At 42.2% G+C, this 27,659-nt stretch overlaps 1 protein-coding gene across 2 annotated transcripts in view; it reads left to right on the plus strand.

Annotated features, from left to right (window-relative positions):
- Nucleotides 1-27,659, plus strand: part of LOC120979409 — a 664,000-nt gene that overhangs the window by 515,281 nt on the left and 121,060 nt on the right. For both annotated transcript variants that reach the window (XM_040408152.1, XM_040408153.1), the window contains exon 4: nt 22,516-22,718. In XM_040408152.1, the coding sequence (XP_040264086.1) occupies nt 22,516-22,718 (203 nt within the window). The remainder of the gene's footprint in view (nt 1-22,515; nt 22,719-27,659) is intronic.

The raw sequence follows: 27,659 nt of genomic DNA on the forward strand, positions 1-27,659 counted from the left end.
TCCACCACAGTCATCAATCACTTAGGGTAATGGCTATCTCCATAATGAGACACGATATAGTGGTATTGGTGCCCTAAGGGGCCATAGACAACTACTCGAAAATCAAATACTGTTGTATGTTGTAGAAATCAGCAGTGTAGAAAAACATAGCATCATCAATATATACTACTATAGTATCATGCCTGATACGCTATAAAAAAGCATAACCTTCAAGCCATACCAGAGTGTGGGAACATGACTCCGCAGCCGCCTCCATCCGACGCCGTTTCGCCCCAAAAAATCATGCTTTATGTAAAACTGAAACAACCAAAAAAGTTGTCATATTTGGTATTGTCGTGTCCGAAACAACCTGCTCTCTAGAAATATCACATGATCTAACCTGTCAGATGAACATTGTAAATAACAAAAAATAAAAACTGTGCCAAAACAGATATTTTTTGTTACTTTGCCCCACAAAAAGTGTAATATAGAGCAACCAAAAATCATATGTACCTTAAAATAGTACCAACAAAACTGACACCTTATCCTGTAGTTTCCAAAATGGGGTCATTTTTTGGGAGTTTCTACTCTAGGGGTGCATCAAGGGACTTCAAATGTGACATGGCAACTTAAAATTATCCCAGTGAAGTCTGCCCTCCAAAAACCATATGGCATTCCTTTCCTTCTGCGCCCTGCCGTGTGCCGTTACAGCAGTTTACGACCACATATGGGTTGTTTCTGTAAACTACAGAATCAGGACTATAAATATTGATTTTTGTTTGGCTGTTAACCCATTCTTTGTTACTGGAAAAAATGGATTAAAATGGAAAATCTGCCAAAAAAGTGAAATTCGGAAATTTCATCTACATTTTCCTTTAATGTTTGTGGAACACCTAAAGAGTTAAGAAATTTTGTAAAATCGGTTTTGAATACCTTGAGGGGTATAGTTTTTAAAATGGGGCCATGTTTTTTTTTTTATGTAAACCTCATATCATGACTTCAGACCTGAACTGGTCCTTAAAAAGTGGGTTTTGGAAATGTTCTGAAAAATTTAAAGATTTGCTTCTAAACTTCTAAGCCTTCTAATGTCCCAAAAAAAGAAAATGTAACTTACAAAATGATCCAAACATGAAGTAGACATATGGGAAATGTAAAGTAATAACTATTTTAGGAGGTATCACTATCTGTTTTAAAAGCAAAGAAATTGAAAGTTTGAAAATTGAGAATTTTTCCCAATTTTTTGTACATTTTGTATTTTTTTATAAATAAAAATAAAATATTGTGACTCAAATTTACCACTATCATGAATTACAATATGTGAAGAGAAAAGAATCTCAGAATGGCTTGGATAAGTAAAAGCGTTTTATCACATAAATTGACACTTCAGATTTCCCCCAAAAATCCCCTGGTCCTAATGTTCTCCGACTCTTTTGCATCCTTATGCTGCATGTTATACTTGGTGCTTCCAAGAGTGATTCTTTAAATAACACTTTTGATTTTGTACTGATGAATTATTGCGGAGTCTGTTTATTGAATCTTGTGTCAAGTCTAAATCATGTCTGTCTTTAAGTTTAAACCATTAGTTTTGATCAGTTTTTTATATAGTCTCCTTGCAGGGGAGGACTGGCCATAGACTCTACCCAGAAACGTCCTGGCAGGTTGATGCGATGGGGGCCACTTGACCTGCTGCTTTCCTTCATGTAGCCACAGGTGCCCTCCTGAATTCAAATGTATCACTGTCCTCAAGATGACGATGGTGTTGAATACTGCGGTGGGGCAGAGGATCTAGCAGCTCCCTTTTTTTTTTTTTTTATCACTTTCCTCTACCGCTTGGGGAGAATACTAATGGAGCCATTATGTTGGGCACACAATAAAGGAGAATACTTACTACTGGGGGAAGTATAGAGAGTTATTAGTAATACTGAGGACACTATAGGGGGCATCATTAATATCTGGGACTCTATTGGAGCACTATTAAACTGGGGTGCTATAGGGGAACATTGTTAATACTGAAGGTGCTAAAGGGGCATTATTGCTACTTAGGGGCATTTGGTTGTGTCATGCTTTTTGGAAAAAGTACACTGGCTTGCACAGGTTGATGGCCATATCCAGGAGACTGTCCTCGCATTTGAGCCATTCGTATGTGGCAAAGAACTCACTCCTGGACTTGCAGCAACACAACTATCTGCCATTAAACCACTTGATCCACAATGTTCCACGTCACTGGAATTCCACTTTGCATACGCTAGAGCATCGGTACAAAAAGCATAAGGTGGTGGATGATTTTCTCATGCACCAGACCACCTCAGCAGGGAGCATGCATTGTTTTGGGGTCATGCAGTGGCAGCTCATTACAGAGGCGTGTCACATACTCGGGCCCTTCGAAGAAGCCACTAGATTTATCAGTAGAGACCACTATGGCATGAATGTTGTCATCCCCCTGATATTTATCTTAGAGCAGATGCTCATGCTAATGTAACACAGGATGACCCAGAAAGAACTGCACCCTATGGAACGCTGCCGAGAATGGCAAGCTGTATGCTTGCTTGCTTATGTAATGAGAGGCATATCCTTACCATCAAGCAACCTGATGAATACTGGATAGCCATGTTTTTAGACCCTTGTTATCAAATGGGAGTTTGTCTTCCTGTTGCCGAAAGGGAAGCAAAATTGCTTTCTGACCAGGATACACGGTGTATGAAGCTTGCTGCCGCTTTCGGCAAGCAGATGCCTGCTACTTGTATGTCTGACCAGAAGGCCCCTTTCCCACAGTCTCAATTGCCACACGCAGCAGAAGCAACAGCAGCCAGTTCAATATAATCAGCATGATAGAACAGTATTCCCATGTGCTGCAACAGGTTGACAAAAATCAGCAAATGGAGATGTACAGCCTGAACAGCCAGGTATGACCTTTCTCTGGCACATAGTGTTCCCTGACCCCATGGACTTCTGGGCAGACAAATTAGAACAGTGGTTGAAACTGACCCAGTTTACTCTTTGTTCTCTCTTGTCCAGCCTCTAGTGTCATCTGAGAGAGTTTTCAGTGCGTCAGTGGCTTCATCACACCCCAATGGACAAACCTGCCCTCCGCCAGTATACAAAACATAGCTTTTGTCAAAATGAATGAGGCATGGATCTATGAGGATTTCACACACCTCCGGCTGAAACCTAGAATAGACCTGTCATTGCTGATCGTGCCCTATCATGCCACTGCTGCTGTCTGCCTGCCTACCATCATGTTCCATACTATGTCTGCTGCTGCAACATCTGATGCTCCCTGCTGCTAAACCTACAGGTGCCACTTCCATTACCCCTACTGCCATTACTATTATTGCTACACAGCTGCCACTTCAACTATTCCAACACAGCCGCACACACTTCTGCAGTCTGTGTTCCATGTTGTCCTGCTACTGCTGGTGTTACTATTGTTACCAATTATTTTCCTAAACTTACTCTTTCCACATCCACAGTGTACTACTGCTACTTAAATAAAAGAACATTTTTTCCAGGTTTGTTCAAATTCAGAGCACGTCACTGCTTCTGACAATTAAAACGTGTGTAAAAAAAATAATAATTGAAAAGAAATATAAAAAAAAAAATAAGAATCTAAGTTCTCAGTGACCTCAGAGTGTCATATATCAGTTTTTCGGCCAATCGGCGCACATTTAGTTTGCGTAGAATTTAATTCGGTCACAAATCGATTATTTTGAAAAATGTGAATTTTTCCTGAAACGAATTTCAAGAAGTTTGCTTATCTCTAATGTTGTACTAAATAAGGGAGCAAGTGTAGAAAGAAGTTCATATATGTAGTGCTGAAACATGTAAATTTAATTTGTGTGCATAACCTTAGAAGATTTATAGTATGCTGCATGTAGTGTACAGGCTGCTAATCACTTATGTGAATCCATACATTACACACCAGCCTTTCCCTCAGTCAGCCGGTTCCTCATTAACATTATTAACAAGCAACTGATACAGGTCTAGAAGTGTCTACATAATTTATGTTCTTAACCACACAGTTGTTAGATCCTATAATCAGATTTGTGTAACTGGCCACTGCAGACTACTCAACATAAAATGCCCAAAACATCTTACATTTACATGAGATTTAAAATTTACACAAATTCTTTACAGGAAAAGCAAACAGCTATTTTTGGCCACATAAAGGTATTTTTCTTTCACATCTAATTACTTTTTACACAAAATTCATGGGCTTCTTGCTAGGAATGAGAATCTTCATGTTCAAAGGAAAATTCAGGGTTTTTCCTTATACTGCAAGTCACAATACAGTAAAAAGTTTCACAATCCTCCATAATTTGCATGCTGCAACAGAAACTTCAAATTCAGTGGTGGAAAGTTGTCTTGACAGCCTCCCTCGGGCTCTCATTTCAATGAACAGTTCCCCTAATATATTTTCTCTCCCACTGTGCATCAGAATGTGTTAACTTACTTTTTAAACACCATTAGATTTACCAATCATAACCGCTGATGCCTAAAATTGAACCATGGCTCATGAATACAGCAGGATATACCTGCCAGCACCCTAATGAGTTAAATGACTGTGTTAGAAAGGCTTGCATGGTTTAGGGTATGCCACCTGTAGGTGCTGCTTGTAAATTTTTACTTTTTGCTTTTGATGTTGCTCTGGAGGCATACAGCATAGTAGTTGTGCAAGTTTAGTTCTAATTAATTACCGTTTTGGTCTAATTTTAGTCAAATGTTTGAACTACTTAACTAAATAGACAAATAAAATAAAAAATCTAAAATATATATATATATATATATATATAAAATTTTACATTCTTATTTTTTCATAAAAATCTTCCCATTTTATTTGCCCTGATAGCTGGTAACTTGCTTAAATTCCCATACAATGCTTGAGCATGGATTTTGGTATGGGCCAGATTTATCATTAGCTCAGGTCAGAATAATGGAGTGAAAAAGTCCCAAAAAAAGTCCCAAACGCTAAAACTGCGCACAAATTTGTGACTTTTTTCTGCTCTGCACTATGCTCGCCAGTTTTCTGAAAGTGGTCGTATTTTCTTATGTAAATTAATCTCTAGACAGATTTGCTATTGGGACTATTTAAAAAGTCGCAAAAAAGTTACAATTTCACTCCAGTGAGGACCATGCTTATCTTATGAGACTTTTTAATAGAACATGCGACTTTTTCATAAAAACGTCTTTTGTAAAGCCGCTTACTGACGGATAAACTGCTACCGTCAAACCACATTTATTACAGTCTTAAAGGGCCAATCATAAATCTGACTTGGCTAAAACTGACTTTAGCCATATGTTAAAGTGGAGTGAGCTGTCAGAGTCATGATAAATATGGCCCATAGTGCTGTGGAGCGACACAGTCCCCTGTGTCACTTGAACACATTCGGCTTGGGGCTACTCCCAAAAGCGTTATCAAAGTGCCCCCTCCTTGGTTTAACCTCTGTACAAGGAGTAGTCTCTGTTCAAGTGACTACTTACCAAAGGGGGTCAAGAGACACTGGTGTGGTGCACTGAGAGAACCATAGTCCAGGACAGGTTGAGGTCAGAGTAGGACGAGCATGTGCTATTCAATAAACAGTCTGAGGTCAGGACAGGCAGCTCAGGGTCAACACAGAGATCAGGCAGGGGAAGGGTCAAATTTGCAAAATGGGCATTAGGGAGTACATGGGCAGACAAATGTATAACAGCACACCTTTGCAGGACACTAGTGGCCAGCCATTGGCTGGTGTAGATTTGTATGTGTGTACAGGCTCTTTAAGAGCCTGAGGGTGTGCGCACACTCTAAATGCACAAAGAGGCTTAGCTAGCAAGCATGTTGCAGTCTGCCTGGCGGGACAGAGCTAGCCCAATGGATGTGTCTACTGGAAAGGAGGGGCAAACAGGAGGTGGGCCAGCTCTGCTAAGAACCAAAGCAGAAGAGATTAAAGGGGTTGTACATCAATATAAATTTATGACCTATCCTCAGGATAGGTCATCAATATCTGATCGGAGGGGGTCTGACACACCAGCCGAACTGTTTGACGAGGAAGCAGTGTACCATGCGAGCACTGCTTCCTGGTCTTTGCACTATGTGTTGTCTCCTGTGGAGCGGCAGCATAGTGTAATTTCAAGTACTTGCTCCATTCACTTAAATGGCGTATTTGTCATTACACTGCACTTCTGAGACATGGTGCAGTGTAATGAAGAGGAAGTAGTGCTCGCATGGAACGCCGCCTCCTCTTCAAACAGCTCATCAGCGAGGATGCTGGTTGTCGGATCCCCTCTAATCAGATGCTGATGACCTGTCCTGAGGATATGAGGTGTTTTATGATGATTTAAAGGGGTTGTTCAACAGTTTGCATAATCTTCAAAGGGTCAGCAAGGCTTATAAAACAAAGAAAGAAGCTTAACTTACCTGTTAAAGATCCCACCAATCTCATCCCAGGAGCTTCCAGTCCCTTTTGGACCAGAAGTGATGACATTACATCCACTGACAACATGACCGCTCAGCCAATCACTGACATGTATAAACTGAAGCCAGTGATTGGCTGAATGGTCACATGAATAATGAATGTGACGCAATCAACTCTGGTCCTACAGGGAATAAAAGCACCAGGGGCAAGACCCACAGCACTAGAATGGAGGAAACTTTAGCAGATAAGCTCAGCTCCTCTACTTGTTTTACAAGCCTGGCTGCTCTTCTGTAGATTTTACAAACTGTTAGCCTACCACAAAGCTCATTTTGAAGCTCCATCAGATACAGTATGGTATATAGAAAGTCCCATAAATGAATATCCGTATTCCAAGTGGCATCTCCACTTAGTACTCTGAAACGGTACTCTGAGTACTTTATCTCTCATCTGCAGACATCTCCTGCTGTATGCCATTTAAAGTGCCTCAAATTAACTCTGTTTTTATTATATGTCATGGTACTGGAAAATGTCGCTCAGCTAGCCAATCAGTTCCCTGTTCTATATGGACAAGGCGCAAGAACTCCAAAATGGCTGTCTACAGATGGATGTCTTTTTCCTATTGCAAGAAACTATGGTTTTTGCAGATTTCTCAAGTCATAGATCTTTAGCTAGTTGGACATCTATACCTTACAGTGATTTTCTTCCTTCTGGAGACCTACTTTACATGCCTTTTCCCAAGGAGCATTGTCTGTAAAACTCCTATGAAAGCTGGCATCCATGCAAGGAGAAACAGTACTCCCAATAAATGAATAAATAACAGGGGAAAAAAAACTATTTACAAAAATTTAGGATCACAAACCAAGGTTTTAACTTTGCTCAGGGATATTCCAAAAGTGACTTGACTTGTGACCTGGTTTGAGCCTCTGCATACAAAGACATGTTCTATTGAATACTAGCAAACAGCAGTTATTACAGTACAATATTAATACAACTCTTGTTAGCTGTGGAACCAGTTCTGAAGATACAGACTAATTCCCAGTAAAATGATTACTCCATCACAACCTGTAGTCTGTTATATGTAAACTATGGTTCATATATGAATGACCACTTATCTGAGGGAAGCTGGTAGTGAGCTCATGACTTTTTAGAAATACAACCCATTCCACTCAACAGAGGTGGAGAACATTAGTAAATCTTTAAAGTGTTGGTTGATCATGTAATAGTTTCATCCAAGTTACATAATTTCAGTGCGATTAAATCATATAATTAACACAATTGCGTTGATACTGATCCTTTTCCTTCCCCCAAGTGAACATGGCTAGAGAATATTAGGGGTATAAAGTTTGAAACATTTATAGGTAGTTGGGGAAAAATGTCTTGTCAGTGCTTGAAGTTCCTCTAGTGTTTCTTTCTGTCTCCACGTTGAGTAATAAGATGTCATTAAGGTAAAATAAATTGAACTACTCAAGGAAGAAAAAGGAAGTGAAAGTGCAAGTACTGGTTTGGCTAAAAGTTTAATTCTTCAGTTCCAAGTGACATTGCTTTTATTCTAGAGAGCCAGGCAAGCTCCGACAGGAGGAGTCTTATAATGAAGATAGATGCATCTAGTTATCAGCAAGCAATTTACTAAGGTTTGATGCAACCTTAAACACTACAGATTGCTCAATGGCACCTGCCACATGGAGACTAATTAATGAATAGCTGTCCCCAAATTAAGAGTGCCTTTTATAGATGAATTCAGTCCACTCATTAAAAGATGCTCTCACTCCACACAAATGTTTCTACCTTGAGCCTTTAATAGGCTGAAGGGGAAGTTGTAGAGAGAGAGTGCAGCCACAAAACCAATTATCTAATCATTAAATGAAATGTAAAAAAGAATCTGGATTTACTCCCTATATTTTTACATGTGATGTGCTAATATTAAAGCATATCTAAAAGCTCAAGCCAAGACATTGAAGGGTGCTTTAGCTGCAGTGTTCGCTATACTGTTAATGCTTTGTATCAAACCAGTCTGTGTTTTGATACAATAGGCAAATACAAAGTATTACTCTGATTGTAACTGATCTCCTGGCACCCCGACTGGGTACCTCCATTGATGGATGCTCCTAGTGCTTCCCGAGGGCTCCAAGCACTCTGCTCGACACCGTAACCACCACAGGAACAGCTCTTACAAGAGCTAGGGGTTATAGCCAGGGGAGTATACAGCGTATAGCAATCTCCACACACATGAGATGAGGCTGTATGGTAAATGTAAAACAGGAACTCTTTATTGAACACACAAGCATTGCCTTTTATACACATTTTCCAAGGGTTGGGAACTGAGGACATAACATAGCAGCCAATCCTTTACAGTTTTACAGTTTAAACACAAAAACTATACATTTAACAAACACAATGGCATTGCCTGTGACGCAATCAATAACAGAATAGGCATTGTCTGTGATGCAATTAACAACACAATGGACTCGGCCTGTGATATATTTAACAAACACAATGGACTTAATACTCACAGGCATAAAATACACATTTTTCCCAACCACAGAAAACATCCCAAAACACCACATATCCCCATAAAAGTTATATCCCCTGATAGCCTCGATCTGGGTGAAGACCCTATCCAAAAATCACCAGATTGGTTGAGGGGTTCAGGAATTTCCTGGAAGTCTTATTTTTGCCCCACCGTGCACATGGTCACATGCCATAAATAGTTCCAGTAAAAAGTCCAAGGGGCAGAAACAGAGTGGCTGGACCCACAGTGGTAATCATACTTACTTGATCACCCCCGCTGGGTTCTGGCTCTATCACTGTCTAGCAGGCTCTGCAGGTCCCAGATCTTCCCATGTCAACATCTGGTTTTACACTGTTTGTCACTTGACCTCTGAAGCCAATGACTAGCCACGGTGGTCACATGTCATGTGACATGTCACTGGGTTACATGATGTGGTGGAGCAGCGATGGATCCAAAACACACTGGCGGGGATCAGCTTAGTATGATTACCACCTCTAGTCTGACGATTCTGGAGGGTGGGTCTGAAGAAAAGGTCCAAAAGGGTGAGCATCCCCATTAATGGATACCAATAAGACGATTAGATTTGATCCCATTCTGTAAGGTTTAAGCTCAGGTGAAACATCAATGAACCCTTGAATGCCAATCTTACCACATGTTTTAGCAGGGTCCACTACCATCTGCAGCTCCTCCTTGACTACTTCTTTCATCTTTTTATATAAATACTGAAGGTGTCTATACACAAATTTGGCCAAGCTTGACTATTTCAGTGGGACCAGCCAAATCGTACGCATTTGGAGGTGTGCGGACTACCCCAACAGATTTCAGGGGACAGATCAGACATGCTGAAAGTAAAAAAATGGCTGATCCTTTGTTCTCACAGGAGTTGAGCCATCACTAGAGGTGTCTGTCAATAGCTTACTCTCCTCTCCCTGTCGAGAACACATGCACACTCAGCCAAACTGAGCATGTATGTGTATGGAAAAAATGGGAGGAATAGCAGCCAACAGCAGATGAAGGTGCATGGCTAGTTTTAAAGGGGTTTACCCACAAAAAATATTCTACATTTTTCAAACCAGCACATGGATCGGAATACTTTTTGTAATTGCAAAATTACATAAGCCCTGATTTATTCACTGAAATCTGTATAGACCTACCTGCTGTTGCCCTTTTTCCTAAACTCTGTCCAGCAAACTGAAGGACATGCCCTCCAGTGCACACTCCCTGAGCTGCTGGTCTGAAATAAATCTAGCAGAACAATTGGAGCAATGAATGGGGAGATCTCTGGATCCAGGTGAGGTACAGGGCTGGTTCTAAGTTTGTGAGAAAGAAATTATGTATTTTATATGTCTCGTTTACTCGAGAAAAAACCTTCAATTTGTACATCAATAGAGTCTTACTCTGCCCACACCTTGTCCTGGTCCTGACCTATGATATGGGAATGCAATATAAGATAGGTGCCTCAGTTTGTGCAAAAGACAATGGGAGAATAGTTACTGATTAATTACATTGCATTAAATATTAGAAGCTGCAGATTTATGTATAATGTAGAAGTTCTAAAGCCTAAATCTGGCTTCAGTGTTTTTTTTTGTTTTTTTTAATCTCATTTAAAATTCCTTTTTTATTGTATAAATTAATAAATACAGATTTTGACCATTGGCAAACTGCAAAAGTCCTTTACGGACTTGTCATTCATGGGAGCTATTATTGGCATTTAAAAATGACCTTAGGAGGTTGCAAAGCAATAGACGAGCAACAGCATAACGAAGAGAAATAAAGCCATTAATGCATTTTCCAATATAACAGTTTAAAGAGATTTCAGCAATATTTCTGAACAGATGGATTGCTCTGGCTATTTTGACTGGGTGGTTAATATGATTTTGGATTGTTGTAGTTGTGTTCTGATGTTTCGTCGTGCTGGGAAAGTGTTGTGAGAACTGTATATGAATGAATGTTTTTAGTTTCTGCCATGCATAGGCCCCCAGGCTTTTCTGTATTTGCTCTCTTTCTGCATGGCTTTATCAAATAAACAGAGCTACTGGCACCATCTGCAAACCTTTTGAAATGATGCCCATTAGTACATTTTCTAGATTTTATCAAAATAGTATTACACCACTTTGCGGGTATCCTGGCAATGGAATACCAATTACAATATTTTGGTCATGCCACATTAAAAACAAATGAGGACCCTGCCAGATGTAGTACAACTGGGCGGCCATCAAGGTCATGAGGAATAATGTTTATTGCCCCAAAATGGGTTTAGTAACAAGTTGAAAAGACACTCATTGTGATTTATGGAAGAAATGCCTGCAGGATCTTCTTTCAAAAGGAATGGAAATTTAAAAAAATTATATATATATATATATATATTTTTATTTTGGGGCGGGGGATTCTCTATAGATGTTACACCTTTTTTTGCCTTATTGCAGTTGATAAATCCAGAACACACCTAATTAAAGGGGTTTTCTGGGCTTTTTTAATATTGATGAACTATCCTTTAGATAGGTCTTCAATATCAGATCGGCGGGGTCCGACACCAGGCACCTCCGCCGATCAGCTATATGAGGAGACTGCGCGTGCAGTGTGCATGTACGGTCTCCCTTCTCTCTTCTTGCTCACCGCTGCTGTCTATGGCAAAGCAACAGTGAACAGAAAGAGAGACGGGAGCAGGCACATGCACACTGCACGTGCTGTCTCCTCATACAGCTGATAGGCAGGAGTGCCGGGTGTCGGACTACCGCCGATCTGATGTTGATGACCTATTCTGAGGATGGGTCATCAATATTAACCCCTTAATGACCCTGCCATTTTTCACCTTAAGGACCAGGCCATTTTTTGCAAATCTGACATGTGTCACTTTGTGGTGATAACTTTAAAACGCTTTTACTTATCCAGGCCATTCTGAGATTGTTTTCTCTTCACATATTGTACTTCATGGCAGTGGTTAGTTTAAGCCAAAATATTTCATTTTTATTTGTAAAAAAAAATACCAAATTAACCCAAAATTTGGAAAAATTCGCAATTTATAAAATTTCAATTTTTCTGCTTTTAAAACAGATAGTGATACCTCCTAAAATAGTTATTACTTTACATTCCCCATATGTCTACTTCATGTTTGGATCATTTTGTACATTACATTTTCTTGTTTTGGGATGTTAGAGGGCTTAGAAGTTTAGAAGCAAATTTTGAAATTTTTCTGAAAATTTCCAAAACCCACTTTTTAAGGACCAATTCAAGTCTGAAGTCACTTTGTGAGGCTTACATAATAGAAACCACCCATAAATGGCCCCTAAAACTCAATATTTATTACCCTGATTCTGTAGTTTACAGAAACACCACATATGTGGTCTTGAACTGCTGTACGGGCACACGGCAGGGCGCAGGAGAGTAACGCCATATGGTTTTTGGAAGGCAAATTTCACTGGGATAGATTTAATTTGCCATTTGAAGACCCCTAGAGTGGAAACTCCAAAATAGTGACCCCATTTTGGAAACTACGGGATAAGGTGGCAGTTTTGTTGATACTATTTTAGGGTACATATGATTTTTGGTTGCTCTATTTTACACTTTTTGTTAGGCAAGGTAACATAAAATATCTATTTTGGCACCGTTTTTTTTTTTGTTATTTACAATGTTCAGCTGACAGGTTAGATCATGTGGCATTTTTATAGAGCAGGTTGTTACAGGAGCGACTGCCACATATTACACTTTTTTGGTTGTTTGTTTCAGTTTTACATAATAAAGCATTTTTGAAAAAAATAAATAAAATTTTAGTGTCTCCATATTCTGAAAGCCATATTTTTTTTTCATTTATTTTTTTTGGGGGCGGCTCTTTTATGTAGGGGCTCATTTTTTTCGGTATGAGATGACGGTTTGATTGCCACTATTTTGGGGTCCATATGACTTTTTGATCGCTTGCTATTACTTTTTGTGATGTAAGGTGACAAAAAATTACGGCTTTTTACGGTGTTCACCTGAGGGGTTGGGTCATGTGGTATTTTTATAGATTAGGTTGTTACGGATGCGACAATACCTAATATGTCTACTTTTTCATTATTTTTTTTTACATTTAACACAATAAAAGCATATTTGAAACAAAAAAAGTCATGTTTTAGTGTCTCCATAGTCTGAGAGCCATAGTTTTTTTTATTTTTTTGGTGATTGTTTCAGGCAGGGGCTCATTTTTTGCGGGATGAGGTGACTGTTAGATTGGTACTATTTTGGGGGGCATACGCCTTTTTGATCGCTTGGTGTTGCACTTTTAGTGATGTAAGGTGACAAAAAATGTTATTTTTTCTTTAGCACAGTTTTTTTTATTTTTGGACGGTGTTCATTGGTTACTTCATGTGATATTTTTATAGAGCCGGTCGATACGGACGCGGCAATATCCCTATTTAAAAAAATTATAATTTTACTTTATTTTGGGAAAAGGACGCCTTTTTTTTTACTTGAAACTTGAATTTTTTTTTTTTTCAAAACTTTTTTTTTCACTTAATTTTTTGTCCCACTCTGAGACTTTTGGGGGTCTCATCCCTTGTACAGTGCATTATAATACTTCTGGATCTCACAGGCTATCACGGAATGCAGCCACGATGCTTAAGGAAGCATCTGGCTGACTTCGGGTCCCTGTCACAGCAGGTCCCTCCCTCTACAGACCGGACGTGCTGCGGTCAGCGCTGACCGCGGTACATCAAGGGTTAATGCGCCAGCATCTGTGTTTTCACCGATGCCAGCGCATACAGCAGGGGTCCGGCTATCAGTGACTGCTGGACCGGTGTCGCTGATCGGGCGGGGCGCAGCTCCTGCACCCACCCAAACAGCCTGCCATACATGTATGGCCCTGGTCCTTATGGGGTTAAATACCCGGACAACCCCTTTAATTTGTTGGAGAAGTGGACATGGATAGCAGTGTTAAAGGGGTTCTGTAATTCTGGAAAACTTTTGATACGTCATAGCGTTTTGAATATGGGGGTCCGAAAGCTGAGACCCCTGCCAATTGCTAGAATGAAGAAAGAGATGTACGTTCTCCTTGCTGTAGGAGATGGAATAGAGACGGACTCATAGACTTCCTATTGTGGCCATCTCTCTTCCGTCTTCTGCAGTAAGGAATGAGAGCACGCTATGTGAGCACATCTTTCTCCTCATTCAAGCGATTGGCACGTGCCTCAGTACTTGTACCCCCACTAATCAAAACTTTTGATTATGTCGATATGACCTATTCAAACTTTTGCCAAATACAGGGGAAAAATGGCATACAATCACAAAGTCTCAAATTTTTACACAAGTGGTGGTGAGTGCCAAAATGTGTAACGATAGAAAACCGGCACAAATCAAATAATGATAAATTCCCTTTGTGTTTCCTTCCAGCTATTCTGGCAGATTGATTCCATAGTGCAATAGTCTTTGCCGACTAGACAAACCTTGTCTTCCAGTCCCTGGAGAGGTCTGCATTTCACTTAATTGTAGCTGGTAGTGAGAATGTAGCTCCTCTGTCTAATTGAATTCATGTGAGACGGACATTCATTTCTGTGTCATGCATCAAAACAAAAGCTAAGCAAGTTCTGTTGGATGTTAAAGAGCACTCGACAAAGGCAAGGCAGCACCGAGCTGGTAATAAAATGAGTAAATGAGCCATGTTATGCATCCACTGCTGGAGACTGGTCGTCTTTTATTTCATAAGTGTGCATTATTGATGGAAATGATACATGCCAAAACACGGCACAAATTAAGGAAACCATTCTCTTCATAGCCCACTACAATTGGCCCCCAAAAACCGCCCTCTTCTTTTATATAGCATTGACAGCGGTATCAGAGGAGATATAGATTAAGCTGTAATAAATATTGATTAGTCCTTGATCAGTGTATCACATTAAGGGTAGCATCGATTTGCATATTGGAAAGTTTAATGGAATTAATGGAGAAGAGAGTCTTTAAAGATTTACTCCTATGTTTTTATTATAGTCCTAAAAGCTATTGAGGGGTGGGATCATGCCTTACAGTTCTGGTGGACGAATGAAGATGAAGACATATAGGGGGTCATTTAATAATCTGAAATATGCCTAAATTACGGTAGGTGTATTTCAGGTGCAGATGGCGGCCCAACAGTTATAGTACCAAACCATGCATGCTGCTTTTTGCTGGAACGGTCAACGTCTAGAATTTGATCACCAAAATAGTCTGGTGTTTCTTTGAATGAGAAGGCAGGCCTCCACAAAGACTGCCACTCTACTGGAGGGGAAAGATGATGGGCCTCATTTATTTCTTAAATTGCTTTGGTATAATGAAAGCTGAGCTCTGATTGGTTGATGTAGATATCTAAGGCTACTTTCACACTCGCGTTTTGGGCGGATCCGTCATGGATCTGCAAAAACTAATCCGTTACAATAATACAACCGCATGCATCCGTCATGAACGGATCCGTTTGTATTATCTGTAACATAGCCAAGACGGATCCGTCATGAACTCCATTGAAAGTCAATAGGAGACGGATCCGTTTTCTATTGTGTCAGAGAAAACGGATCCGTCCCCATTGACTTACATTGTGTGCCAGGACGGATCTGTTTGGCTCCGCTTCGTCAAGCGGACAGACAGCGTTTTGGTGTCAGCCTCCAGAGTGGAATGGAGACTGATCGGAGGCAAACTGATGCATTCTGAGCGGATCCTTTTCCATTCAGAATGCATTAGGGCAAAACTGATCCGTTTTGGACCGCTTGTGAGAGCCCTGAACTGATCTCTGAAACGGAAAGCCAAAACGCGAGTGTGAAAGTAGCCTAAGACAGTTTTGATGAATGAGGCCTGATGAGCCTAATCCTTTACACACCACACAAGAGCAGAATCTGTTTCTTGTGGCATACCCTATAGTACTAAATGTATTATCTTTATCCTCAGATTGTATGACAAAGTTTTGCACAACTTTTGATCTCTTTAAATGGTCGAAACACTTAACTCAGAGTATTTTCCGCTTGGTCAGAACTACAAGGCCTTGTGAAGACTTTACAGATTTTCACCCAATTGTTTCTGAGCTGCTTATATAGAGCTGCCTAGATATCAAGATGCAGCGAGGGAGTCTTTTTAGTGCACAGTGAGAGCCCTTCACCAGTCATACATGAACAGGCACCCGCTGTAACGCTGGCCATACAGAAGGTCATGATTGGCCACATTGCATTCAAATGTACCCACCGGCAACATGCCAGACCAAACTGACCAACAAGGGAGTCTGTTTGCCATTTAAAAAATAAAATCAACTGGCCGAATAAGACCATTTATGCTGTACACATGGAGTATCTGCCAGTCGTAGACAAATTTTACCTGTCCAATCACATCTTTGGCTCTGTTTTGGTCATTTCTCCTGTATTGGCATCTTTACTGCCTCTGTTCTTGCCTCTATTGTAAGTGGCTTATTGAAGGGCAGTTATTAAAGGTGTGATTCACCTATCTGAATCTTTGCTGCAGACCCCGCAGCATTGCCAGACCCATGGTGGTAATTATACCTGATCCCCGCAGCTAGATTTCTGCTTCATCGCTGTCCTGTCGGCTCTGTAGGCCTTGGGTCTCCTGTGTCAACAACCAGTTTGACCCTGCCCCATGTTGTAGGCGGGTCCAAATTGACAGAAAGCAGGGCCAACACAAGTAGGTAGGCCAGCAATATCATACTGCGGCACAAAATACCGCCCCCAGCAGAGCCAAATATCTCAGTGTAAAACAATAGAAGCTTCCCCTCTGTGGTGGCCAGCACTAGCTGCCACATTTTGTCCCCCTACTGCAGTTGCCTCAGGATAGCAATAAAGTTGAATTCAAGAATCAGTAGAGCACCTGTGGTCATTAGCCAGGTACATAACACTTGACGCCCCCAGCATTAATTAAATCTGGGAGCGACAGATAATTACCTGGCTGGTGGCTGATAAGAGAGCTCAGGCATCAGCCCACTGGGAAGTTTCCCTGTAGAGTCTATGGCCAATCCACCCCTGGACATGACGCATGGGTGACGCGTGACTGGTGCAGCCAGTTATTGACTGCAGAGGTCATGTAACCTGGCATCAAACTGGATGTTGATGTGGGGAGACCCAAAACCTGCAGAGCTGGTGGGGCAGTGATGGAGCTGGAACTTAGCGGCGGGAATTAGGGACATACAGTGGGATGCGAAAGTTTGGGCAACCTTGTTAATAGTCATGATTTTCCTGTATAAATCGTTGGTTGTTACGATAAAAAATGTCAGTTAAATATATCATATAGGAGACACACACAGTGATATTTGAGAAGTGAAATGAAGTTTATTGGATTTACAGAAAGTGTGCTATAATTGTTTAAACAAAATTAGGCAGGTGCATAAATTTGGGCACCACAAAAAAGAAATGAAATCAATATTTAGTAGATCCTCCTTTTGCAGAAATGACAGCCTCTAAACGCTTCCTGTAGGTTCCAATGAGAGTCTGGATTCTGGTTGAAGGTATTTTGGACCATTCCTCTTTACAAAACATCTTTAGTTCATTCAGGTTTGATGGCTTCCGAGCATGGACAGCTCTCTTTAAGTCACACCACAGATTTTCAATTATATTCAGGTCTGGGGACTGAGATGGCCATTCCAGAACGTTGTACTTGTTCCTCTGCATAAATGCCTTAGTGGATTTTGAACAGTGTTTAGAGTCGTTGTCTTGTTGAAAGATCCAGCCCCGGCGCAGCTTCAGCTTTGTCACAGATTCCTGGACATTGGTCTCCAGAATCTGCGGATACTGAGTGGAATCCATGAGTCCCTCAACTTTGACAAGATTCCCAGTCCCTGCACTGGCCACACAGCCCCACAGCAAGATGGAACCACCACCATATTTTACTGTAGGTAGCAGGTGTTTTTTTTGGAATGCTGTGTTCTTTTTCCTCCATGCAGAACACCCCTTGTTATGGCCAAATAACTTAATTTTAGTTTCATCAGTCCGCAGCACCTTATTCCAAAATGAAGCTGGCTTGTCCAAATGTGCTTTAGCCCACCTCAAGCGGCACTTTTTGTGCTGTGGGCAGAGAAAAGGCTTCCTCTGCATCACTCTCGCATACAGCATCTCCTTGTGTAAAGTGCGCCGAATGGTTGAACGATGCACAGTTCTGCAGCAAGATGATGTTGTAGGTCTTTGGTGCTGGTCTGTGGGTTGACTCTGACTGTTCTCACCATTCGTCGCTTCTCTCTATCCGAGATTTTTCTTGGTCTGCCACTTCGAGCCTTAACTTGAACTGAGCCTGTGGTTTTCCATTTCCTCAATATGTTCCTAACTGTGGAAACAGACAGCTGAAATCTCTGAGACAGCTTTCTGTATCCTTCCCCTAAACCATGATGGTGAACAATCTTTGTCTTCAGGTCATTTGAGAGTTGTTTTGAGACCCCCATGTTGCTACTCTTCAGAGAAAATTAAGAGGAGGGAAACTTACAATTGACCCCCTTAAATACTCTTTCTCATATTTGGATTCACCTGTGTATGTAGGTCAGGGGTCACTGAGCTTACCAAGCCAATTTGAGTTCCAATAATTAGTTCTAAAGGTTTTGGAATCAATAAAATGACAACAGTGCCCAAATTTATGCACCTGCCTAATTTTGTTTAAACAATTATAGCACACTTTCTGCAAATCCAATAAACTTCATTTCACTTCTCAAATATCACTGTGTGTGTCTCCTATATGATATATTTAACTGACATTTTTGATCGTAACAACCAACGATTTATACAGGAAAATCATGACGATTAACAAGGTTGCCCAAACTTTTGCATCCCACTGTATGATTACCACCGTGGGTCCGGCCACACCGTGAGCCTGTAGAAAAAGTTCACAAAGCTGAACAACCCCTTAAAGCAGCAGTATGGATGGAGATGCAAGAGGAGCTACAATTACTGACCGACCCTATTGCAGATAAAAGATGGGGTACGTTGCCTTGTACCTTGTGTGTGGAGAGGCGTTGGGAAATTGGGTTTATAATAATTAAGAATGTGATTGTTTGGTAGGGAAAGGAGAAGGAAAGGACAATTCAGTAATTGATTATCCATTTGACAGCTATCGTGCTGAAATTTAGCTTGTCCTTACCCTCTAAGCAATACATATATCCAGTACAAAGCAAAGTATACTGCAACTTCTGACATGTTGGGTTGCTTTACTTTATAACCATCTGTGCACACACAACTCGTCTCTGCAAAAAGATAAAAAAAAGTTTTTTTTTCTTTGTACAATACAACACATTCTGTTAGTCTAGCTATAGAGTTACCTGTACATCCGCCTTTCCTATTTCTCACAGTCAGCCCATTCTAATTACATGCTTGCATGCAACATTGGCACTGAAATAAAGCCAACGTCTCTGTGTGCAGATTTGAAAGTCGACACTTCTATTGCTACCTGTCGGTAATTTAAAACTGAATCACAATTATTGATATTTGCTGCAAACCTCGTATGTATTTCTGATGTTTCCTTCTTTAATATTTTTTCCCCCCCTTTTGATTATACACAGTAATTGCATTACATCATCACCTTGCAATAATTAGTCGGCCTTAAAGGGGTTATCCAGGAATCCTCTGGATAGGTCATGAATGTCAGATCTGGTCCAACTCCCGGCGCCCCTGCCAATCAGCTGTTAGCAGAGGCCTCTGCGCTGACTGGAGCTCCAGGGTACACTGCCGTCTCTTCACCGCTTATTAAACACAGCTGTATTCACTTGAATGGGACTGAGCGGCTCCTAGACCATGTGACTGATGATCGTGATGTCACTGGTCTAGTAAGAGGCCCAGGTGCTAATGGAGCGTCCCAGCCTCTTTGAACAGCTGATCGGTGGAGGTCTCAGGATTCGGACCCCACCAATCTCCTATTGATGACCTATATTGTGACTATCTGCCACAAACACATTGAGGGCTGAATAAAGATTGATCCACAACATTCGGATTTCTTGTATCACATGTATTAGTGGTTGTATAATTGGTGCAAGAGTGCACCTAGCATGAGAAGTGTGGGGATCAAGTTTTTGAGCTACATCTTGTCTACCCCTCCTCTAGTGGCTTACATAGAGAAGTAAGGGCCCCATAGCAAGGATCAAACCAGGCCCCCCACACAGGACAGAAGGGTTTCCGCCAAAAACCCCTTTCAGTGACCCTTGGGACATTTCTTCCACTGCCTCATTTGCTAAGCATTGTTTCTTTAGAGGGTAGAGTCCTGACCAAGTTTTCACCCCCAGTAGAAGAGGAGAGGAACCCAACTGGGCCCCCTCTTGCCCTAGGCTCCATAGTCGCATGGTCTGCCGCTATGGTAGTTACGCCCCTGCCCTCCTCTCAGATGGAGTGAGTACTAAGCTATTAGTGAACTGTGATTATTTTCCACTGTGTCAGGACGAGTTCCTCTGTGCACCAAGTTTTATTTCCTTACTTTGTTATATTGCAATTGGAGTTATGGTTCTGTTTTAGGGAAGAAAAATCTTGTGACTGACAAACATGGTGGGCAACTTTGTCTCCTGTTCATTTTGATCATTCATTTCTAGGTTTAGTGGAGTAATGCAACTTGTTGCATGACTTTTCATTCAACTATTGGAGTGGAGCAGTGGAGTGGAATTTTATAATTTTTCTGCAGCTCAACAAATTTTCAATCTTCTGCGGCTTTTGTCTCACTCATGGCACATTGGGTTTGTGTTACATATACACTGCTCAAAAAAATAAAGGGAACACAAAAATAACACATCTCAAAATTAAAGTGGAAAAACACACTACAGGCTGATCCAACTTTGATGTAATGTCCTTAAAACAAGTCAAAATGAGGCTCAGTAGTGTGTGTGGCCTCCACGTGCCTGTATGACCTCCCTACAACGCCTGTGCATGCTCCTGATGAGGTGCCGGACGGTCTCCTGAGGGATCTCCTCCCAGACCTGGACTAAAGCATCTGCCAACTCCTGGACAGTCTGTGGTGCAACGTGACGTTGATGGATAGAGCGAGACATGATGTCCCAGATGTGCTCAATTGGATTCAGGTCCGGGGAACGGGCGGGACAGTCCATAGCATCAATGCCTTCATCTTGCAGGAACTGCTGACACACTCCAGCCACATGAGGTCTAGCATTGTCTTGCATTAGGAGGAACCCAGGGCCAACCGCATCAGCATATGGTCTCACAAGGGGTCTGAGGATCTCATCTCGGTACCTAATGTCAGTCAGGCTACCTCTGGTGAGCACATGGAGGGCTGTGCGGCCCTCCAAAGAAATGCCACCCCACACCATTACTGACCCAATGCCAAACCAGTCATGCTGGAGGATGTTGCAGGCAGCAGAACATTCTCCACGGCGTCTCAAGACTCTGTCACGTCTGTCACATGTGCTCAGTGTGAACCTGCTTTCATCTGTGAAGAGCACAGGGCGCCAGTGGCGAATTTGCCAATCTTGGTGTTCTCTGGCAAATGCCAAACGTCCTGCACGGTGTTGGGCTGTAAGCACAACCCCCACCTGTGGACGTCGGGCCCTCATATCACCCTCATGGAGTCTGTTTCTGACCGTTTGAGCAGACACATGCACATTTGTGGCCTGCTGGAGGTCATTTTGCAGGGCTCTGGCAGTGCTCCTCCTGTTCCTCCTTGCTCAAAGGCGGAGGTAGCGGTCCTGCTGCTGGGTTGTTGCCCTCCTACGGCCTCCTCCATGTCTCCTGATGTACTGGCCTGTCTCCTGGTAGCGTCTCCATGCTCTGGACACTACGCTGACAGACACAGCAAACCTTCTTGCCACAGCTCGCATTGATGTGCCATCCTGGATAAGCTGCACTACCTGAGCCACTTGTGTGGGTTGTAGACTCCGTCTCATGCTACCACTAGAGTGAAAGCACCGCCAGCATTCAAAGGTGACCAAAACATCAGCCAGGAAGCATAGGAACTGAGAAGAGGTCTGTGGTCACCACCTGCAGAACCACTCCTTTATTGGGGGTGTCTTGCTAATTGCCTATAATTTCCACCTGTTGTCTATTCCATTTGCACAACAGCATGTGAAATTGATTGTCACTCAGTGTTGCTTCCTAAGTGGACAGTTTGATTTCACAGAAGTGTGATTGACTTGGCGTTACATTGTGTTGTTTAAGTGTTCCCTTTATTTTTTTGAGCAGTGTATTTTATGACCCAGTTCAAGCGTATACCCCTCAACATTGTTTAGTTTCTGCAGACCAGAGACCTGTATCCTTTGTTCTAGTAAATAATATGACTGTAATGGTATCTGTTCTCTATTAAACTTCTAGCTTAAATTTTCTGCTGGTAATTTAAGATACCGTACCACTTACCTTCTCTCCTAACGTGATCTTGTAGACTGACGTAATTCAGACAGTGGGTGATCTCTAGAAATTATATAAGTGGATGTTCAGCAGACCAGTGTGTATGGAAATTGTTGTTAAACTGGCCACATTTCTCAAAATCTGAAAAATACATAAAGGAATGATCTCATAGTGTGTGCAGAATACATCTGCTAAAATATTCTACTTCATCTGGGATACTAGGCTGTCTCAGTATTGCTAAACGTCTCCCTGTCATTGGATGTGACTTTTGTCAGACATCATCATGGTCCAATGTTTAGAATGTTGTATTACAAAAATCAAGAATGTCTGTCTCTCTAGTAGGCTAATGTATTTTATGTATTTATTTTTTCTTATATTTTAGTATCAACTTCAAGAAGGTTCTATATGGAAACAACTTCTGTGTCAATGGAGAAATCTACTTGTCTATCTTTTAATAATAGCGGCCATTATATTGACGCCCATCTCTGTCGAATATATGAAAACGCTAACCGATCCAGCCCCGAACAATTTATTTAAAGTTGTAGCAGTGTGTTTTGGCGTTATAGCTGAGACCCTACTACTCAAGTAAGTACAGTACTATCAATTCAAAATGTTTTTCTATGTTACATACAGTAATGTGCAAATGTTTTAAGCAGGTGTGAAAAAAATGCTGCAAAGTAAGAATGCTTTAAAAAATAAGTGCCAATAGTTTATTCTTATCGATTAACAAAATGCAAAGTGAATGAACAAGAGAAGTTTAAATCCAATCAATATTTGGTGTGATCACCCTTTGTCTTTTATAAAGAGCATCAGTTTTTAAGGAACTCTGCAGGGAGGTTGTTTCAAACATCTTGGAGAACTAACCACAGATCATTTGTGGATGCAGGCTTGTTCAAATCCTTCTGTCTCTTCATGTAATCTCAGACAAACTCGATAACGTTGATTGGGGCTCTGTGTAGGACATATAACCCATTCCAGGACTCCTTGTTCTTCTTTAGGCCTCATGCACACGACCGTTTTTTTTTGCGGTCCGCAAAAACGGGTTACGTTTTTCCGTGATCCGTGACCTTTTTTTCGTCCGTGGGTCTTCCTTGATTTTTGGAGGATCCACGGACATGAAAAAAGTCATTTTGGTGTCCGCCTGGCCGTGCGGAGCCAAACGGATCCGTCCTGAATTACAATGCAAGTCAATGGGGACGGATCCGTTTGACGTTGACACAATATGGTGCATTTTCAAACGGATCCGTCCCCCATTGACTTTCAATGTAAAGTCAGGAGTTAATATACCATAGGATCGGAGTTTTCTCCAATCCGATGGTATATTTTAACTTGAAGCGTCCCCATCACCATGGGAACGCCTCTATGTTAGAATATACCATCGGATTTGAGTTACATCGTGAAACTCAGATCCGACAGTATATTCTAACACAGAGGCGTTCCCATGGTGATGGGGATACTTCTAATTAGAATATACTACGAACTGTGTACATGACTGCCCCCTGCTGCCTGGCAGCACCCGATCTTTTACAGGGGGCTGTGATCAGCACAATTAACCCTTCAGGTGCCGCACCTGAAGGTTAATTGTGCGTATCATAGCCCCCTGTAAGAGATCAGGGGCTGCCAGGCAGCAGGCGGCAGACCCCCCTCCCTCCCCAGTTTAAATATCATTGGTGGGCAGTGTGCAGCCCCCCCGGCCCCCCCTCTATTGTAATATCATTGGTGGCTAGTGTGCGGCCTCCGTCGGCCGCCCCCTCCCTCTATTGTAATATCATTGGTGGCCAGTGTGCGGCCTCCCCTCTCCCCCCACCCCCTGCCCGATCATTGGTGGCAGCTGAGAGTTCCGATCGGAGTCCCAGTTTAATCGCTGGGGCTCCGATCGGTAACCATGGCAACCAGGACGCTACTGCAGGCCTGGTTGCCATGGTTACTTAGCAATATTACAATATTAGAAGCATCATACTTACCTGCTGCGCTGTCTGTGATCGGCCGGGAGCTCCTCCTACTGGTAAGTGACAGGTCTGTGCGGCGCATTGCTTAATGATCTGTCACTTACCAGTAGGAGGAGCTCCCGGCCGGTCTCAGACAGCGCAGCAGGTAAGTATGATGCTTCTAATATTGTAATATTGCTAAGTAACCAGGGCAACCAGGCCTGCAGTAGCGTCCTGGTTGCCATGGTTACCGATCGGAGCCCCAGCGAATAAACTGGGACTCCGATCGGAACTCTCCTCTGCCACCAATGATGGGGGGGTGAGGCCGCACACTGGCCACCAATGATATTAATACAATAGAGGGGGGCGGGGGGGCGCACACTGGCCACCAATGATATTACAATAGAGGGAGGGGGGGCCGCACGCTGGCCACCAATGATATTACAATAAAGGGAGGGAGGGGGGCTCAGGGGAGGCCCCACACTGGCCACCAATGATATTACAATAGAGGGAGGGGGGGGGGGGGGGGCCGCACACTGGCCACCAATGATATTTAAACTGGGGAGGAAGGGGGGTCTGCCCCCTGCTGCCTGGCAGCCCCTGATCTCTTATAGGGGGCTATGATATGCACAATTAACCCCTCAGGTGCAGCACCTGAGGGTTTAATTGTGCGGATCACAGCCCCCTGTAAGAGATCGGGTGCTGCCATGCAGCAGGGGGCAGTCATGTACACAGTTCGTAGTATATTCTAACTAGAAGCGTCCCCATCACTATGGGAACGCCTCTGTGTCAGAATATACTGTCGGATATGAGTTTTCACAAAGTGAAAACTCATCTCTGAAAAAGCTTTCATGCAGACGGATCTTCGGATCCGTCTGTATGAAAGTAACCTACGGCCACGGATCACGGACGCGGATGCCAATCTTGTGTGCATCCGTGTTCTTTCACGGACCCCTTGACTTGAATGGGTCCGTGAACCGTTGTCCGTCAAAAAAATAGGACAGGTCTTATTTTTTTGACGGACAGGAAACACGGATCACGGATGCGGCTGCAAAACGGTGCATTTTCCGATTTTTCCACTGACCCATTGAAAGTCAATGGGTCCGCGAAAAAAAAAAAGGAAAACGGCACAACGGCCACGGATGCACACAACGGTCGTGCGCATGAGACCTTATACTGAAGACTGTATTCCCACCCCACCCACATCTGATCCATATTTTTTAATGGACTGGATGCAGACCTATGGGGCTGCAAAAAAATGTAGACAGCACACTGTGTGCAGTCCGCATCCGTATGTCCGCGTGTCTGTCATGCAAAAAAGTAGCACATGTCCTATTCTTGCCCAGTTTGTTGACAAGAATAGGCATTTTGACAATGGGGTCCTTGGAAATTGTGGGAAGCACACGGCAGGTATCTGTATCTTGCGAATCCTCGGTTTGCGGACAACAAAACACACAGGACTGTGTGCATATGAGGCTTTAATAACATTGCCTGTATGTTTGGGACCGTTGCCCTGCTGCAAAATAAATTTTAAATTTATAAAATGAGCACTTCTGTTTTTTAACATTACAGAATTTTTCCATATCTGCCCAAAACTTTGCACAGTGCTTTAGGTCTAGTACAACCAGCAGATGACTATTGACTTTCTCTGTGATATATACGACATAAATTTGGGTTTATGACCGCTAAAAATCTTGGATTATAGCAATGAGCTCTGTGTGTGACCAGACCAAATGGTGAGTGTCACTAGGTATCTGTTTTAAATGACCACAAGCTTAGCCTAAAACTGATATAAACCTGCAATGCAACAGTGATAGGCCTCAACTCTACCTAAAAAAGTAATGGAGCCAAATATTCCCATCATTCTAGAAGGGGACGATAGACTGTTGTAGACTTGATCCCCAATGATAAGCAGTGCCAAAGAAAGGACTGGATAGATCAAAATATAGCCAAACCGGTGTCCACAACAAATGTCATAAACCTAGGGCCCCTTTCACACGAGCGAGTTTTCTGAGCGGGTCCAATGCATGACGTTAACGCATAGCACCCACACTGAATCCTGACCCATTCATTTTACTATGCATTCTGTATTCAGAATGCTATTATTTTCCCTTATAACAATGTTATAAGGGGAAATAATAATGATCGGGTCTCCATCCCGATTGTCTCCTAGCAACCGTGCGTGAAAATCGCACCGCATCCGCACTTGCTTGCGGATGCTTGCGATTTTCACGCAACCCCATTCACTTCTATGGGGCCTGCGTTGCGTGAAAAACGCAGAATATAGAGCATGCTGCGATTTTCACGCAACGCACAAGTGATGCGTGAAAATCACCGCTCATGTGAACAGCCCCATAGAAATAAATGGGTCGGTATTCAGTGCGGTATTCACCACATTTCCAAATATATTACTTTATTTTAAAATTTGGGGCAACCTCACAAAGCAAAGAGAGACTTAAAACAGACACCAAAACCACCATGAATAATAGTATTTAAGGCCTAAACTAGGCTGTCTTATTAAGGGGTCAATGACTTCCATCCTAACTACTAACCTGTGCTGTACCTATTAGTGGACTACAGGCCTCTTAATATATCTGTAGTTGGAGAAGGTATGGTGGTGTGGATGACAAAAACCAGCTGCAACCTCCAGATCACTGTAATGACGATGATCCGTAAAAAATGTTGAAGATTTATACCACCTTATTGGAATTAGAGATGAGCAAAGCTATAAAAAATTTGATTTGGCTGCTTTGCCGAGTTTCTTCATCACAAATCGTGTTCCATTGCATGTAGCGGGCGCAATGACTGGGAACGGTGATCGCGCCACCCCATGCCATTAAACCCCTCAGATGCCGTATAACATTGAGGCTTTTCAGGGGTTAAAAACAAAAAAATACATACCTCATCCTTTTGCTCGCGGAGAGGCCGTCGCGGCCATCCTGGTTAAAGAAACATGCCAAATCTCTCGCATGCCGATGTGATGATGTCATCATGCTTCCTGGCCAGCATAATGATGTGGTGACATCACAGGTCAGCGAACGCGAGATTTGGCACGTTTTCTTCGAGATGGCCGCTACGGCCTCTCCGCGAGCAAATGGATGAGGTGAGGAATTTTTTTTGCCACCATTTCAGGACAAATTGATTTGTTACCACGGAGCACCAGCTTCGTGGCGAATCAAATTTGTCATAGAATTCGGGTTGAAGTCAATTTGTTTCACTTAGATTCGCTCAACACTAATTAGAATGATGGAATAAAGAATTTCCTAAAACCTGGTGAGAGAGAAGCTGCACTGAAGAGAATAAAACAAGGTATTTGGGTAGAGCGCACCAAGGCGTGTACATTTTCTGGATTAGTTTTGTGTTAAACTAAAACCCATAAATGCTTTTGTCCTGTGATTGCCTGGCACTGAGCTGTGCAAGTCTTTGTGAGCTTGTGCCATTAAGCCCAGTAAACGTTCAGTATTTTCCTTTTTGTTCTTTGTTGATTTCACGCAGGAAAAAAAAAAGGCAAATGTTTCTGCACTTTTTTTTTTTCCAGTTTCTTTCATTATGAGGAAGAAATTAAACATCCCTCCAAGTTAGTACTTAAAATATCAAA

Source organism: Bufo bufo, chromosome 9 (genome assembly GCF_905171765.1).
Source record: "Bufo bufo chromosome 9, aBufBuf1.1, whole genome shotgun sequence".
NCBI lineage: Eukaryota > Metazoa > Chordata > Amphibia > Anura > Bufonidae > Bufo > Bufo bufo.